This window comes from Bacillus rossius, chromosome 12 (assembly GCF_032445375.1).
Source record: "Bacillus rossius redtenbacheri isolate Brsri chromosome 12, Brsri_v3, whole genome shotgun sequence".
NCBI lineage: Eukaryota > Metazoa > Arthropoda > Insecta > Phasmatodea > Bacillidae > Bacillus > Bacillus rossius.
In genome coordinates, this window is record NC_086339.1 from 854,799 (window position 1) to 873,396 (window position 18,598).

The window sequence follows — 18,598 nt, forward strand, 5'->3', positions numbered from 1 at the left end:
CAAGGCTTAAAACAGTGGTGAAAATGGCTCTTGTGTAAATACAGTAGGTAACTGCTCCCTGATGATGGCGGCTGCAATGTCGACCGAAACGTTGGTGAATTTGCCAAGGACACGCGGCTACAACCCAGAAGCCAAGCTACTACAGACAATGGCCGTGAAAGCCTGCGAACATGATTAAATACGTTTGATTAACGCTCATGAAAGTTAGGCATTCATAAATAATTTAATTAAATATTTTTCGCTGTGATATTTTTTAAAGGGTTTTTCAGTTATACAATGTGTAATAAATAATTATTTTTTTTACGTCTCGGTCACTTCTTGTGTCAGAAATCAACCTTAAACTGTGTTCGTACGTAAGTTTAAAACATTTAGTGTAAGCAGCTAAACAAATAAACAAGCTTTATAAACATTTAAGATAGTGTTAAGGTAAAGATTGCCGGCAATACCTTGCTAACATCCTGGAGGTTACAGTGTCATCTGTCCGTCCGTCGAAGCTTTCGATGAATGGAATTGAGGAATTGTTCGGGCCTTCTGATTGGCTTCGGGTCAGATGATTCACGGACGGATGGGAAACGGAAGGAAGCGACGGTGACGGATTAGAAAACTGAGTGTGAGGAATAGGGGAGGAAATAACCACTCGCTGCACTGACTGAGCATTGAACGTTTTGGTTTAAAAAGTGCGTGCAAATTGTGTGTGTGTATAGCCAAAATTAAAACTCCAAGATTGATTAAATTACATACACATAAAACAGTCCTCCAACCTTTACCGTTAATGATTTTTATATAATTAAAGTGGGTGGGGAAAGTTGTGTTTTTTTTTTGTTTCCTTCGCTCCTGCAGTTTCGTTGTTTGATAGCAATTTTGGACAGCTTTTGTTTTGGCTGTAATTGTACAGTATAGTGGGGATTGGCCGTCCGTGTCCTTATACTAATGAGAAGGACGTTACATTGTCGCATTCTAAACACTCTGTAAAGCGCCGGTCGCGAACGGACAGCACTGAACAAAACTTCGTTTTGGTGTTCGTGACTTACTTCCACACCGTCCGTTATTTGCTATTTCCTTTTTTGATATGGGAACCGGAAACGCAAATATTACGAGTGTTCCTTCTTCTTCTTCATCTATGCTATCAAAGGACCCAGTTTGGGACAAAAAATTGAAGGGAGATTCGGACCATGGCCCACACCACCCATGACGTCACAGAGTCCGTCGGGCACAGTTTAGATTATGGCAATTGTAGACGGGCCCTTATTCTCCATTAAACTAGAAGCAATTTGATATCAAGAAGCGAAGTACTATGGCATTCTACTCATTGTCTTATAAACAATACTTACAGACTTGCATCTCTGGTTATTTTATTGTTATACTGTTTACCTAGTATGTTTAGTGTATTTGAGTGTAAGAAAGGGCTAGACCAGTACACAACGGGGAGTTAAACCGGGCAGTGGAATAACAGAGACACAGTCCCTTCTTGCAGAGAACTGCCCACGCCTCAGAGGAAAGAAGTGGAAAACATGTCGCAGCTCGTCGCAGAACGGAGGAAAGCGGAACAGATAAAAGAGCGGAGGAAAGAAACGAGATAAAGTAGGTCATCTGTAGGGGAAGCCTTTGTGGCCGCCCAACAATACGCACGCGCCCTCGCAGCATTACGGACCGATAATGGCGGACAACAGAGCAGCGCTTCACCCAGCCTCGCTGCCCGTGAGATACTGCCGCGCGGGCAGAGATAGCGCTACCAGCGGCCCAGCATGCGCCTTGCTCCTTGCTCCTTGCCAGCAGCAGGTCTCGCACTTTCACGTGACGAACACGCGCCATTTTTAAACTATTGTTTCCTTAATAGATAGACGACGCCATTTTTATTTGCTCTGCCGTATGCACGAAGGGCAATGGTTGGTTGGATTCCAATTTCCAATCCGCGCTTTTCTCGATGAGTCCACTGACACATGGTCGGTGCCTGGGACGCACCACAACGCCGAAATACATTAACGCCGAAAAATGTCATTGCAGGACTGCCACAAAGGTTAGGTTAGGCTAGCCTAGGTTAGGTTAGGTTGTGGTATTTCGGCGTTAAGATACATTTAAGAAACACACACAAATTCATTCAGTTGTTTTTCATTTTGCTCCTGTGCCCCCCCCCCCTCCCCCCCCTAAGCAACATTGTTCGGCGTTACTGTATTTCGGCGTTGTGGTACACAGCAGTTTTCTGCTGTCGGCGTAGCGGTCAATTTGGCATTCGGCGTTATGGCATTCGGCGTTATTGTACGTTCGGCGTTGTGGTAACGACCCGTCGGTGCCTCTGCGTCGGCGCAGTGAGTCTGTTCCGCCCCAAGAGAGTAAGTAGTCATTCAACTCTAACGAATTATGCAATAGCGAAAAAATTCTTTGCGATTAAAAAAGCGCGTTTACATAGAATATGTGGTCATTATGATTATTGTATTAATAGCAGAATAGAGGCCAAAACTACAAATGTATTTATTTACCCATGTAAAGTTAGGCCAAAGCACCTGTTTTCAACAAATACGTGACAGTTTCTTATCCTTAAAGTTTTGTATCGTAAATTATACCTCTGTACATGGTGTCTAGACAGTGGGTGTATACACCGAAACAGTTTGTCAACACAGTTGAGGTTTTTGTAATTGGAGTTGTTTTCTATTTACTGTGTTAAACTTGAAATCTTCACTACGTAAATTAATATCACGTTATTGTTTTACAATGATGGTTTCGTTTACATTCGATTTTGATTACTTGCCATCATTTTGGGTAATTTGTGTGTTTTTCATAATTCACGCATTTTAATATTCCTACTTGCTTTGATTCACTATGTATATTAATGTTCACGATATTTAAAGGCAAATATTTTTAATGCAGTGGTTTTTCTTTAAAATATTGTTTACCACAGTCTTACAGCTTATCTGAAATGTTTTTGATAGGAACAGAAATGACTTGTGTTCTCTCACAGTGAGTACCCAGGTCCTTGCATACAGGGTGGTAGCAGAGACATTGATGCATATTTGTTGCTTGTTTATTGTTTATAAATCTGGCGCAATAAAAATAATGTTGGCACGACGCACCTCGCTTTATGTTTGTAATCCTGTATATACGCTTCCTAACAAACTGTACTTCTATGTGCTGGAAGTCTTAGTTGTTTTGCGCCTGGTGAGATGTCGGTGAAAGGGTGTCATTGGCTTATTGAATAAGCATGTGTACTACTTGCCTAGTTATTTGGGGCAGTCGCCTATTTTCCATATTTAGCCATTTATAACGTTACAAATATTCCGTGATATGCTGTCTTCTATTCAAGTTGTATGAATGTATTAAGCATGCGTTATTAATTTTTTGAATTCTACACTGACGAGAAAGTTAACATACAGTTATACTCGCTGTTTTATTCATTACAATTTATCAGTAACCGCAAAACAGTGCCTTCAAGCCGACAGAGCATTGTCGCACACTTTTGACGCCAGTGTGTGCTGCTATCGGGTTGATATGCAGTCGCAACTCGAAGGAAAAAAGAAGCAAACAAAGCGTTTACTTTCCGAACACTCACACTGCCTTTGTAGCAATCTTGATATTAGCATATATTAGAATATAATATGGTACTGGTTGCCGAAAAAAAAATTATAAATAAACATTTCCAAAGAAAATTTACCTGCCATTATTTTAACGCGAAATACATATATTAACAACCTGATATTGCTTTTGGTTACAAGTTTAAAAAAAATAATAATTCACTACAGTAAAAACGTACAGAAAATATTATAGCAATTCATTTAAAAAAAATTATTTAACACTGGTCAGTTCGTATGAGATACGTACGGTAGTGGAAAAAAAATCGCTTGTACACATGTCGGTCTGCAGAGGAAAAAAGCAGGCTGTCACGACATCCGAACGAGTTTACTTTTTCTAACAAGCGAACCACTCCAACTGTTGTTATTTATATTATATAATGGTACTTATGCAACAAATAAAATCAGTGTGCGTTTCAAGACAAGATTGTGATTCATACAAAAATTGCCTTTGGTTGAAGAACGATAATACAACTGTATTATTACCATTTCAGGTGTCAAAAAAACACGCCAATGAAAAAACCCTAACAAATATTTAATCATAATCTCCAGATGTTAGGTTGGCCATCACTCCAACCTAATTTATCAAACTCGAGAGCAAACAATGATTTGTGTTATTAGGCGCACGCCGATTGTTAAAGTTACTGAATAACTTTAAAATTGGAATAGTTTCTACCATAATTACTCGGCTAGGAATATAAAAAAAAAAAAGGACCATCCCAGTCTTCGATTCGATTGGTGACTCACGTCACGTTTCTTCAGCCGCGCTGCTGCCACCTAGGCGGGCGCTGAAAGAACCAACAGACGGCAGCGCGCTCTGCAAGCTTCACGAACTATTGGACCTGACCGCACACTACCGCCATCTAGCAGTGGTCACGCCAACTGGAATATGTCGGCTCGTTGTTTACTTTATGCCTTCTCATTTTCATTATATTTTTAACACATGGCAAGTAAAAATTTTGCCCATCTAGACAAATTAATTAACTAAATGTTTAAAATAAACTTTTTACGTGACTGTATAAAAAAACAGAAAAATAAAAATCGTACTCATTAGAAAATCTAGTCGTGCGAAAAACAAATTGTCAAAATAATAATTAAAAAATATCGTTGGTAATTTTTAAATCACACAAAATTCAGACAGTATTTTTATTGATTTATTTGAGTAAGGTTAATGTTACTAGTAGAAAAAAAAACTTTATTTAATGATATACAATCAGAATTAAATATATATATATATATTTAATATATATGATTTACTGTCAGTTTCAGACAACTCGCCCTAGGACGTCACAATTATTGCAAGCGCGCACGAAAACACTAAATCATTCGGGCGAGTAGGTATATCTATTTTTGAACAGTTGAAATAAACGTTTGAACTGTTGAACGCCTTCGCGCGCGGCGGACCAGTCAGAGGTATTTATAGACTGTCATGGCCGCCAGGCCGCGTGTCCGCACGAGGGAGACCTAAGATGCACATAAAGTTTGGTTACTGCCCGAACACGCCCGAATAATTCACCTTCGGCCAACTTAGGGATTTGTTTTATTTTTGCGCAGGAGAAATGAATTCAAATATTAAGCGTGGTCGGTTAGGTTAGCTACATTAAAACACTATGGACGGTTAGTTAGGTTAGTATAGCTACATTAAAATAAACAGAGAAATATAAATATACATAAATAAACCCGAGGTTGGCCGAAGGTGAATTGTTCGGGTGTAATTGGGAATGGCAGAACTTTTGTGCATCTTGGCTTCCCGTCCGCTCGAGGACAGAACACGGCGTGCACAAGAGAAGCATGGCGAGGAGAAAGGGACTGTTTCGTGTGTGACCTTGCGCCGGGGAACCTGGTGAACTGTGGGCTGGACTCGCAAGCTATCGCCTGCCATCGACAGGTCGGCCTCTAGGCAGGAGGACGCTCATTGGCTCACGCAACCCTCTGACGTCACGGGTGGTGTGGGCGATGGGCTGAATGCATTGGTCAACTTGACTTTTGGTCCCGCTTTGAGTCCACTCGCGACATTTGCTGTTCCCGGTTTCCGTTTCAAAGAGCTTAACAGAAAATAACGGTAGGAAAAGGAAGCCTAGAAGAACAAGACGAAATATTGATTACCGCTGTCCGTTTGCGACCGGAGCTTTTCAAAGGCCGAACACACGAATTAGCATTTACTTTTGCCTTGCCGAATAACTAAATATTACAACTTTCACAAGTTAAATTAATATCACAAACCAAGCTGCACACTCATTTACAATGCATGAACACAATTAGCAAAAAAAAAAAAATGTAAAAATAAATATTTTGCCTGTCTATATTTACTTCGCTCTAGTGACTATTTTAGAAATCAGTGGATTTTGACATTGCAAAAATGGACAGGAGAGTTTTCCGTGAGAAATATGTGACGACACTCGCATTCGGACAATGACGCGGACCGCCCAGGTTCGGACAGTTGTAGACCGGGGGGTGGAGGGGGGGAATATGCGAGATGTTGGTGATGGCAGTGTGTTATTTTGGATGATACAAGGGTAACACCTGCACTCAGTAACCACAAGGCAGTGAATGTGAGTCGAGAATGAAAATGTAACTGCCCCAAGTTTTTGATGCGATAATGTCCTATATAAATCGATGAACACCTGCTGCACGCACGAAAAAAGCATGACTAATTGTCACGTTCCGCCTGAGCCGAGCGTGCAAGCGAGAGCGCGGAATAAACGATAGAGAGAGGGCACGATCGGCTTGTGACGCATCTATCTCTCTTCTACTCCATCGGTCGATGTGTCCGAGTAGAAGAGAGACAGCGGCAGCACACAACCTACACGTGAACTGTTTTGTCAACTGTTTATAAAGTGAAGTGAAAAGTTAATGTGGTTTCCATTGTTTATTACAACAACAATTGCGGCAAAAAAGGTAATTAATTCTTGCATTTTAATATGTAATATGATTAGCGATATAATCTCATATATTTGTTCTTTGATTATTAAAAAAAGTAGCATCGGTCGGCGAGTGCAGTAATAATAAGTTATGTTACAATTTTGACAAAAAAAATTATTATCTCATATAAACGATCGTATAAAAAGTCAACTGCTTTTATTTAGTATTCAATGGGGAAAAATTGTAATTTTCAATTAACTCCTTCTTTGTATTATACAAAATAATGATAATTCCGTTATGATACTTCAATTCAATTCATAAAATTATGCAATTTTTCATCAATGTTTTCTTATGACATTATCACGTAAAATTATCGTCCGTAAACCGACTTTACAGACAACCCCCTTTCTATAATACAAATATTCTTGTTGTATTCTCCCCCGGATCCCCGGTGCCATGTCGCAGCTCCAGAGCAGCTGGCCTCGCGAGCTACTGTCGGCTGGAGGCACTCGGCGCTACTCCACTTCCTCGTGACACACCACTTGTCCAGCCACCCGTAGCGTGTGAGTGCTCGTTCCACAACAAGTTTCTCAAGTGAAACTTCTTTGCTACAATTCCCGAGCGTTACGAAAATCCCGACCGCACGAGGGGAATAGCTAGGTACGCGGTGGGGGGAACCGGTAGAGGAAGAGACGACGGTAGAGAGGTAGAAATGACACAGTGTACTTGCACACTCGCATGGCTTGCATACCTTCACACTCGCATACTTACGCACTGGCATGATTTAGAGCTCGCATACTTGCAGATATTTTTTTTCGATCTGCGGCCTCAGCCAAAGATAATTGTGTTTCCTACAACTAATAAAATAATACAATATGCAAGAAGTTTAACTTCTGTCGCCCATCGACTCCGCGCACACTTTTTTTTTTTTTTTTTCCGCCGTTGATCTGTTCTAGAATCGGTAGTTGGTATATTTGGTGTATTATTTGTAACGTAATGTCGTTTGTCGAAAGAAAGTCATGCACGACATATTGTGGAAAGTCAAACGGGGAAGTTTGCAACAGGTGCGATAGAGGCGATGCGAGAACGCGAAGCTAACCAGTGCATCGTCCTTACGGGCGCGAGCCACGCCGGCTGACTGCACGTCACTAGCCCCATACAACAGCTGAGCCGGGCAAACACACGGTGTGCACAGCTTCAGGAAAACTACGTAAAAAAACAAGCGATTTGAAAACCGCTCAAGATATCCGAGTGGCGTATGTTTACGAAAAACACTTAAAAATACGCTGAGGCCGATTTCGTTTGTAAACTGCGTTATTTTAGACAAGTGGAAATGGCTAGAGTAATTTTTTGGCACGACCATCCGGTGCAGATGGTTGAAAGCACTCAAGAGACTTCCATTACACCTTCACCTCCATGTCCCCGGCTCTGCTAGCTGGCCCACGCACTAGCGAGGTCGCACCGACATGTCGCCGACACAGCGACTGTGTCACGTGAAGCGCAGATGTGCCGTCAGCGGCAAGCAGGGCTCCTAGCCAGTCGCGTCATCTCCGCTGTTCAGTGGGAGGGTCACTGTGGCTCCAATGCACAGTCATTCATACCATAAATAATTATGTGTATTGAACTCCATTTCCGTTTAACACATTAGGACCTAGCCCTTTTTCCCCTACGGCAGTCATTTACAAGTGGGGCTTTTCGGGATAAGCTTAGTCGCTCCGAAGTGTCGGTTTTGAATGGAGGCCAATTTACGTTTTGAATGCATATTTTAATTAATTAATTATTTTTTGTAAAAAAAACTGTACGCACGATGTTACAAAACCCTCGGGACAATTGGCCATGAGACCGATGAAGTTTTAATTACCAGCTGGCGGCTTAGTTACTAAATGAAATCATCATGACTGAGAAGATAAAAGATAATTTATATATATATATATATACATATATATAATAGGATGTTAGTATGCATGACGTTGATAAAATCCAACACCGGAAACACCGTTTGACCAAGCGTTTTGAAAGTTGGCACATCGGAGAGTTTTTACATGGAGGTTTTTGTGCTATCCATTTAACTCGCCGCTAGATGGCGCTGCAGCGCACCAACTTCTAAAAAGTTCAACCAATCGCCATGGGTAAACAAATATCATAGGTCATAGACATACAAACAGTAACAGAGTGTCATTTCTCTATGTTCACCACACTGTCATATAGCGCTATCACCTATCAGCCTGTGTTCAGCCCGGGCAACGCCGGGTACTGCAGCTAGTGAATTATATTTCTCTCGAAATTATATGAGCGAGCAAATTGTTCTTCTTCGTTGTACCCTCGCTGTTGGATGATACTTCACTTCCTCGACAATCACACTGATGCACTCCGCCGTGGAGCACAATGGGCACGTAGTTCAGAATCAAGTATCGGTTGCAAAATACAGTATGAATAGAAAACTAGTCCTCTAGGCTCAAACAGGTTATATCCCAAATTAATTTAAATAGTCAAGTATTCGTGTATACTGTACATTATCTCCTAAAGCATAGTTTATGTTAAATATTTAAAAAAAAATGGTCGCAATACAGGTAAATTTACATTGCAATTGAACCATTATTATTTTTTTCTTAAAAATATTTTCCACTTGTTTTTGGTTATTAATAATAAACTTTACGTAAATAAATTTACAGTACAATTAACGTATATTTGTATATTATATTCCCTGAAGAGTTCAGATGTGAACGTCCTTTGCAAGGACGGCTTGGAGGAAGTGACGTCCCACGACCAAAAATGGCGGCTTCAGGATGACTTTTCGGGAGGGGCTATCGCACAAAGAAAGGTCGTAGTTGCAAAAAATGAAAGTGGTCAGATATTGGCCTTGGAATATTATTTACCAATTACAGGTTTCAAATACAGAACCTTAGCAGCTCCGTGCAACTTTTGATGAGATAAAAGTTTAACATATGAAATTAAATATTGAAGTAAACATAAATGTACACTAATTAATAAAATGGGTATCGGGAGGGGCTATCGCCCCCACCGCCCCCACTTCTGGAGCCGCGCTTGACGACCCAGAGATGACGTCAGTGCCGCCAGGACTCGGCAGACAGGCAGTGCTCCTAGCGTGTCGCGGCAGTTCGGGGAACTAGCACCGCGCGTGGTCTACGTGACACGCAACACTAGCAGTGAGTCGTTACACGTCGTGTCCATTTATTACTTTCTTTCTCCTTATTGCCCTTTTTAACTGCTGTTTCCATCATGCATGTTCCTCGCGTGTGTTGTTCTGCCACCCGTATTTTCAACAGATATTCACTAGGTGCCATTTCGTGGGTGCAAATTATCGTCACTTGCGCGAGTTTTTACAATTATATTACACTATGTGAATATCTGTTGATATTTGTGGAAAAACAACAATCGCAAGAAGTTACCTAAGGGGTTAAAATTTTACAAAAATAATGATGAAAAAATTTAAAAAACCAACAGTGTGTAAGACCTGGTTTCAACTGTTATCAGAATGTGTTTGACCAATGCTTACATAACAATTTGAACATGAGCTTAACGTGAAAAAAAAAGAAACAATACACTCTGTTCAAGCTAATGTGAGACTTACGACTTGTGCGGAAAGGAACAATCAGAAATAAACAGCTGAATATCGTGGCGTAATGGCGTAATAGACAAACCAAAGCCAGAGATTCGCGTGACTCTAGACAGGTAAAACACATACCTTATAAATAGAGACTGGAAAAATTCGCGAGTTCAATGACCTGTAGGTTATACTCCATGATCCTCTATGCACTCGGGAAAATTACATCTGCTCATTGGCTACTGACTCGTGACACCTGTTAACTGGGACGCTAGTGATTCGATACTTCTTTTGTTTAGGGTTTTTCATTGGCCGAGTATCATTCAGATAAACTGTGGCCCAATCACTGATGCAGTAAAAAGGCAAACGCTTTTTGGATTCTAGACTATCACGAAATGAATCCGCGAATTTTTCAGGTCTCTACTTATAAATATAAAATACGAAGTGTGAATCTCGGACAGGGGCGAGAGCGAGCTACGACACACGACATGCAGCACGTCTTACCGTGGGCTCTGGGACAGGCGGACTCCAGCGCAAAGGCTCTGGGCAGAGACAAGGACTTCAACTCACCTGCGAACACGAGCAAAACACAGTGAATCCCACAGAAACAAACACTACATACACTACACATACCTACATAGCATCAATACAGTACAGCTTCTTAAAATATAATTTTCAGCTTAAAATTAATATCCTAATCAAACATAACCTGATATGATTTAAATTCCTACAGTAAAAATTCTTACTAAGTATAATGTTCTTAGCGTTATGTCTATTTAGAATTTTTGGAATATCTTTGAATACAGGCATTGAAATGCCGATAGTGATGCACATGACTACAGAAAATGTACAGTAATAAACTGATCAAAAAATCTTGGGAAGTAGATGAAAAACACTAATGGATAACTATTGTTTATCAAAAAGTTGGAACATTTTTTAAAACATACTTCATATACGACGATGTTTCGGAGCTACAGATAGCTAAGCAACGGCGCCTGTTTGATAGGCAAAGTGCTTATTCTGATTCGTAAAAGATAATAGCACTTTCTTAAAGGGGGGATCATACGTACATGCTTACACAATATATGATAACCATTTGAGTTCAAATGTTATCCTTTAGAAACAGGCCCTTTCCTTCAGTCAGCTCAGTGATGTACCTGTCAGTGGCAAGCACAACTGCTGCAGACACTTGAACATAGTCTCTGAGACAACAACACCCATTCACACCAATAAAAATCACTCACACCAATAATAACCACTCACACAATGAAGACTAACTTACACCAATAAAGAACCACTCATAACAATAAATAATCACCCACGCCAATAAAAAAAACCACCCACGCCAATAAAAAACCACTTACTCCAATAAATAATGACTCAGTCCAATAAATAACCACTCACAATAAAGAACCACTCACACCAATAAGAACCACACATACCAATAAACAACCACTCACACCAATAAAGAACCACTCATAGCAGTAGGGAACCACTCGCACTAATAAAGACCCACTTATACCAATAACAAACTAGCAAGTCGTTCTAGCTTGCACTGTAACCCCCAACAGCCGTATTTTCTTTAAGGGGAATTTATTTTACCAGAAAGGCCCCAGAAAGATGAAATACCTGAGGAAGCAACAATTCTGAAACATCGATAACATTAAATTTAATTAAGTTTGAGCGTCTCATGTAAATGCAGTGTTTGACGTCACAAGATTTTGCACAGAAATGAACTTCCGATATTATAAGTTTAATAGCACTAGCTGTATTAAAAAAAAAAGGTCATTACGAAAACAAGAGTACCTATATATAGCCGAAAAAATTAGAATTTTATTTCATATTTTATAGATGATATTTAAACATAGTTGTCTGAAACCAAGAGCGTTCGCCGTATTTCATTCCCGATGGTGAGAAGGGAGTAGGGGGGGATAAAACCACTTCCTCTTTCAAATTCTTTCCAGTTGGCGGGAATAATATTTTAAGGATTCGGAGGAGGGGGTACGGGGGGTGTTGTATCCACCCTTGCGTACGATACCTGGCTGAAAAGTTAATAAATTGTGAATAATTGTGACACAGCCGCAGCGCACGCGAGCAAAGAGACAGCCTGTGCTCCAGCAGTGTGTATATTAGGTGTGGGGGGGGGGAAGGGGGGGTTTAAGGCGAGCCGCCGGACCCTCAGGGGTGTACAGACCTGCGGAGTGCAGGCCAGGGTCGAATGCGCCCTGCCTTGTCGGGAAAAATCGCGTCTCCACCGCCAATCCGCCTTCTCGATTGGCTCTTATATACTCGGCTTTAGCTGTACGATTTAATACAGTTTCTTGGACATACGCAATTACAGTTTTGCACAGATGGTCATTGGAAAAAAAATTCTGAATGCAAAATAAAATGTGTTGTAGTACATGATACCTGTTCAGGTTCATCGTTGGGTTTATCGGTTTGACGTCAGCTGATTTAAGCTTGTTTTCTGTGGGTTTGTGTTTTACGCGTCATCCAGATGTAGGTCGCAAGAACGTATCCAGGGAAGAGGTTATTGGAGGGGGGAGAGTTTGAAAAATTAAAAAAAAAAAGCAAGAAACTGTAGCTAAGAGTACATCAGCATCCACACCCCCTGAGGCGAGACAGTCTTCCTGCACTCGACCGACGCATCAGGAACGACATTGCTGTTAAAAAAAACTTACGCGATCTGCCGAAAAACTAGGCCATTTTTTTTTCAAATCAATCTTTCAATTTACTTGAAGTGTTGTAGCAAAATCTCCGTCATGTTTAGAGGTGACCCCCCAGGTACAGTTTATCCCACAAATCAATGCCCTTTTTGACCGCTTCATGGGTAGCATTAAGTCAACTGTCCAATTAAACAGAACTTAGTTGTTCAGGGAGCTAAGCAAGAAGTGAAGGAAGGATATTCAGCTGGTGAAGCTACCTGCGAGGGAAATGTGGTCTCTCGCGGGACAGGCTCTCAAGTTGTGAGAAATAATGAGAGTGAATGTTTACGATGCGCACGCACCATACAACGAAAATTGACAGGACGAAAAAAAAAGGCTACATATAAATAAAAATTATATTTGTGCCTTTAAATCTTATACTTTAGTGATTGATATTGAATACTGGTCCATGTCATTAAAACATTTATTTATTGCGAATTTTAATTATATAAATTGTGTTTAAAATAATTTTTAAGTGTACATATTTATAGAAGTGATGTTATGTTCCGGTATGTCTATTTATTTGCATTAAAAATTATAAATGATTACATTATTATTCAATAAATAAAAAAAATAATAAATTACAATAAACATTCCGTATATTTACTTTGATTTTCATCATTAATGAAAATTTCCCTCGAATATTTTAGTAACTTAAATATAAACTTTCACACGCGTTTATATTAATATTGAATACTGAGAAATTATTATTTTTTTCTTTTGAAAGAGTTCATATTTTACCAACCGTATTAATGATATCGCCTCAGTCCTTTTATTATTTTATTTCTATCAATTACTTGCATGAAAAATTAAAGTTAGTTTTTTATTACGCCAAGCAAGTATAACTTCTCACGCGCGTACGTAAGTAGGGCAAGGTTGCCTTATTCCGTGATATCCCTAACTCCGTGATAATTTTTGTTTTCCTACTCTGGGTCGAGTGGGTAGTAGCACGTAGTTCCATGAACAAGCAACAGATAGCGCGGGATGTTTTCTTTGGAAGATATGCGATGGCACTACGTTCGCGCGGTTTTTTGCTCAGACAGTGCACAGTTGTTTTGAGAGTGAGTGTTTTACAGTTGTTTTTTTCATCTTTCGCACACCAGCTGAGTTATCGGTTTTTTTAATAAGGTAAGTCCATTGGTATTTACATTATTCTTACACTGTTTTTTCTGCAATGTGAGAGTGTATTTTATGTCAGTCAGTTTTTACAAATGAGCTGGTCTAAAAAAGTGTATGTGCTTTCCCGTTTCACGTTTTTTTTCGTTTCGTGTGCACTTCACTTGATGGCAACAACCAACATCAAGGGTTCGTGTATTAATATTTTTGTTGAAAACTTCTTAATGAAGGCTGTATTTTATTCTTGACCATGTGTAGCTGATCCCTATTAAGATAAAAAATATTTTCATAGGATATTAAATAGGCTTGGAACTGTAAGTTGAAGGTCTCATGCATCACACATATCACCAGAGGTTCTCCTAGTGGCTGAAGAGAATCAGATAATCATACTCACATTTCCGTCCCACACTACACATTTACTGCAACCATTGGATGTCGCTGTCTTTGGTTCCTTAAAAGCAGCATGGAGGGATGAACTCGATAAATGTATGCGAAGAAATCCAGGTAAATCTCCCAGTCGGTATGACTTCCATTATCTATTGAATCCATCATACGAAAAGAGTTTTACGCCACAAATTATCCAAGCTGGTTTCCGTAAAACCGGGGTATTCCCATTTAACAGAGACGCCATTGCTCCTGAGGCAACAGCTCCTGCTATTGTTTCCAACAGAAATTGTGGTGAAGAAGTAGGATAGCTTGTTTCAGATGAGTCTCTATTGACCTTCCCAACCTACGAAACACCAAGTTTGCGCACACCTTCCAGGAAATCGCAGTCTGCCAAAGTTCACACAGTTTCACCAACATTGAAATCTCATGCTGGTCCATCACGCAGCCATGACACCAGTCCATCATGTAGTAAAGTAGCCAGAAGAAGCCTTCGCAAGAAGAATCAGTGCCCCAAAAATAAATCCACAATGCTATCTGTTGACAGTGACGATAATTCATTGTGTTCTATCTGTGGACATAGTTATGAATACGATGTAAAAAAAAAAACACAGGTTCTAAGTGGATTCAGTGTTGTTTTTGTCTGCAATGGTACCACTATGAGTGCGATGGTATTGATGATGAATTTGATGACGATGTTTACATGTGTTCTCAGTGTTGAGAATAATTAGCCTCCAGGGAAAAGTTGTGAAAAGGTCTACTGAAGACATAAAATGTTTATAACTATCATTTCCTTTGTAAAAAGTTTCCATTTTTGGTTGTTAATACATTACTAATGATATAATTATTGCAAAAGCAACATAAATGTTTGGTTATTTTTGACTATTAGAGAGTATCACGGAATTAGGATACCACTATCACGGAATAAAGGCACTTGTCACGGAATAAGGAGCCTATGCTATTATTGATTTGAAAATTTATTCTGTTGTAATGTGTACTCAGAAACAAGTGAAAGTACACTGAACTTATTGATAATATAGTAAGTTTCACTTTAAAAATTGGTACATTTAAAAAGTCTCTCAGTAAGTTCACTGAACTGTAGTAAAATTTATTTATCACGGAATAAGGCAACCTTACCCTACACATCCTCCGACTCAGTGACGGCTGCAGTGTCCACGGAGAGCAGGAACAGGAAACACGTGTCTGGCGAGGCCCGAGCCGGAAGAGGAAGGCGTCGAGGTGCGCGGCACGCAGTCTTTGAAACTCCCGCCGCGCGGCCGGAAGCGGGCGGCCGGAAGTGCGCAGAGCGCGGAGGAAGCGGCGCGTGGGAGACGCGAGAAGCCGTCTTCCTGGAGGTGATCCAGTCCGGCCCAACGCCTTTTTCATTCAGCCATACTGTTCTCTCTTCACTTCGTACACATCACGATTATTAAGGGTCATTTCTAGATTCATTTCGCGATACGCTAAAATTCATACACATATACCTTTAATCTGCTTTTGTTATTGGTTCACTGTTCACCAGGACAACTCTGGGCCGATGGGAAACACTCAACCAAAGAAGTATCGTCTCACAAGCAAACTAGTTGAGACGACTCACAAGTCAGCAGCCAATGAAAAGGCGTTATTTTCCCGAGTATACTGAGGACTGTGTAGTCTATCCTGAAAGTAATCGAAACCGCGAATTTTTCCAGTCCCTAGTCATTTCTGCATATTTAACTCTTTACCATTTGTTGTTATGGCACAAATATTTTTAACGGGTATTCATTAAGTGTAATACAGCATGTCCATAGAAGAGTGTCCCAGTTATACATTTCAGTAGAATCAACTGTAAGCGTTGTAGAGAGTTGGTCCAAGGTCACAATTAAAGAGTAGTATCAAACAGTTTTAGATACGCGCATGCGCAAATACTGCTTTGTTGTTTTCTAGCTCGCAGCACCACCTCCGGAGCGTAAAGCATTTTGTGTTGCTAAGAGTGAATCTGCAATTTAGTTCAACGTGCGTTTCGTTTAAAGTTTAATTGAGATCCCCACGTGATTAAAAAAAACCTGCTGATGGTCGCGATGACACAGCTCTCTTCGCTGGCCTCCACGTTCACCTGACGTAACGACACGCGATTTTTTTTTCTTCTTTGGGGTTTTATGAAAGATCATGTCGATATCTAATGACCTGCCACATCCGGACCTGTTAACCAAAGTGTGGGAAAAATTGGACTTCAGGTTGGATGCGTACCGTATAACTAAAGCTGATCACATTGAACATTTGCGAGAAAAACTAGGTTGGTTTACTTTCAGTTTAATGTATGCTGTCATTGGCCGACCAGCCCAGCCAACCAGACACCAGGGTACAAAAGGACCTGCATCATCTGCACCAGTCGGTCAGACTTAGTCTACCTGATGATGGCAGCTGCAATGACTGCCGAAACGTCGCAAGATAATTACCTGACACGGCCTACACCAATAATCCAAGAAAATTATTATATGATTTGTTGTCAATAGTCTAAATTAAACGATTATAATATACCATTTAAACTGGTACATTCTTTTATGGATATTCTGTATAATGGGTCCAAAAGTCGTACAAGTGTATTAATTGCGCAAATGTTTACACAAATATTTTACACTTGGTGAATCTCTGTTGAAAATATGTGTGACAGAACAGCAAATGCAAGAGCGGTAACAGCAATAACCCAGACAATAGCAATGACGTCATGCCAGGGGATCTTAAATTTGACCAACTTGTATTCACTAAACGGACAGGAGGTCTCAGGGCCAGGAGCCAGTGGACAGATGGCTCTACTGACGAGTGGTGACAGGCACATGACAGGCCTGAGGCGTCACACACGCCCCTCCAGTGTTCGAGGCGCCGTGTGGGTGCCCGGATGTGCACTCACACACACTCACACACACCACACCTGCTCTTGCGACCAACCCAACTACTGCCACCGCTGGGTCACGTGGCTGCAGGCCGAATATTTCATCTTACGTGTGAATTCACAGTGACAGCCACGACGTAGTTAGCTATTTCAGCTTTACGGAATACAGTCTGTGTTACAAGCAAAAGAGCGCTAATGTCATAATAAACCTAACACATCAAAGGAAAATGTATTACCAAGAATAAAAAGTTATTTAATATTACCATTGATTTACTGTTCGATTTCATTAACTCACACTACCTACTAAATATTCAAACACTAAGTGAACAACTGTTGAAAATATTTGTGGCAGAACAATTGCAAGGGAGGTATCGAGTTACAATTTTATAACTAGCTCTTAAATAAAAGCAATGTCACAAAAATTTAAAAATAAAAGGGGATGCGGGACCGAGTCCTATGACTCTGGCCACAACGCCGAGTTGGCTCGTGGCATACCCACGTCGCCATCTTTGTTTCACTGCCATTTTTCACTGCGCGGTACCTGCTATCAGTGATGATCACAATGTTTTCCCCGACTACGACAAGTGTGGTCACTCACAAGTACTTGCACGTGGGTAATGCGAGGAGGGGGGGGGGGGGTTTGCACAAGTGCAGTTGTTTCCCGAGGGCGTGCGGCAAGCTGCGGGCGAGCCATTGTGCTCCAGGGAGCCGTGTGCTCGTGTGCTGTTCTCCCCGGGCTGCGCCCCTTCCCACGCGCCCGACTCAACACTCCTTGCTGGGCCGAACGCTCTCTCCTGAGGAAGCTACAATGTTCCAAAACCATTCATCAGAGCCGTGCATTTTGCTCACATGTTGCCACAGTTGCGTGTGCCAAAGTTCCGTTACAAACCCAAAATTACATTTGAAACCAAGAAGAAATTTGTTTTTGATAACTAAAAGCATCGCACAAGATCTAAACTGCAGGCTGTCGCTGCCAGGAAAAGGAGGGGAAAAGTGGGCCGTCACTAGTGGGGGTGATAAGCCAATGACATTGTCCAAACAGTCTCCCTCACTGAAGCTCTAATAAAACGCGCTTGCTCGCTTCGGTAACTGCGCGCGCGAGGTGTGCGGAGTTGTTATTCCCTGGGGAAAGTCAGAAGCGAGGATATGCTAATGAAGCCACGAGCCACGGCGCCTCTGGGAAACAGGCGAGTGCGCACACGGCCAAGTGTTCCTTCGCTCCCGACATTGTGTGCGCAAACAACCGCCTGTGTCTTCGCTACAGCCTCCTCACATTCACGAGCCCGGAAACAACACGATAAGAACACCATGTTTGTTATGACAAGGTCATATTTACAAATACGAGGGTCATACAGAAAATAAAGACCGTTTGGTTATGCAAAACGAAAAACACAAAATTTATTGAGGAAAAATCAAATCTATTAGCTACCAGACGCTTCCTTGACTTCTCTACATAATCACCTCCTACATTTAAAAATTTTTCAAATCTGTCCACAAACTGCCGAATTACCCTGTAATTCTCTTCTGCCGC

The 18,598-nt window shown here is 40.9% G+C and overlaps 1 protein-coding gene across 11 annotated transcripts in view; it reads right to left on the reverse strand.

The window, feature by feature from the left end:
• LOC134537324 (ras GTPase-activating protein raskol) overlaps positions 1-18,598 on the reverse strand; it is a 327,338-nt gene that overhangs the window by 81,682 nt on the left and 227,058 nt on the right. For 6 of the 11 annotated variants that reach the window (XM_063377632.1, XM_063377633.1, XM_063377637.1 and 3 more), the window contains one exon: positions 10,495-10,560. The exons of the other annotated variants lie outside the window; for them this stretch is intronic. In XM_063377632.1, coding sequence (XP_063233702.1) covers positions 10,495-10,560 — 66 coding nt within the window. The remainder of the gene's footprint in view (positions 1-10,494; positions 10,561-18,598) is intronic. 11 annotated transcript variants of the gene reach the window in all.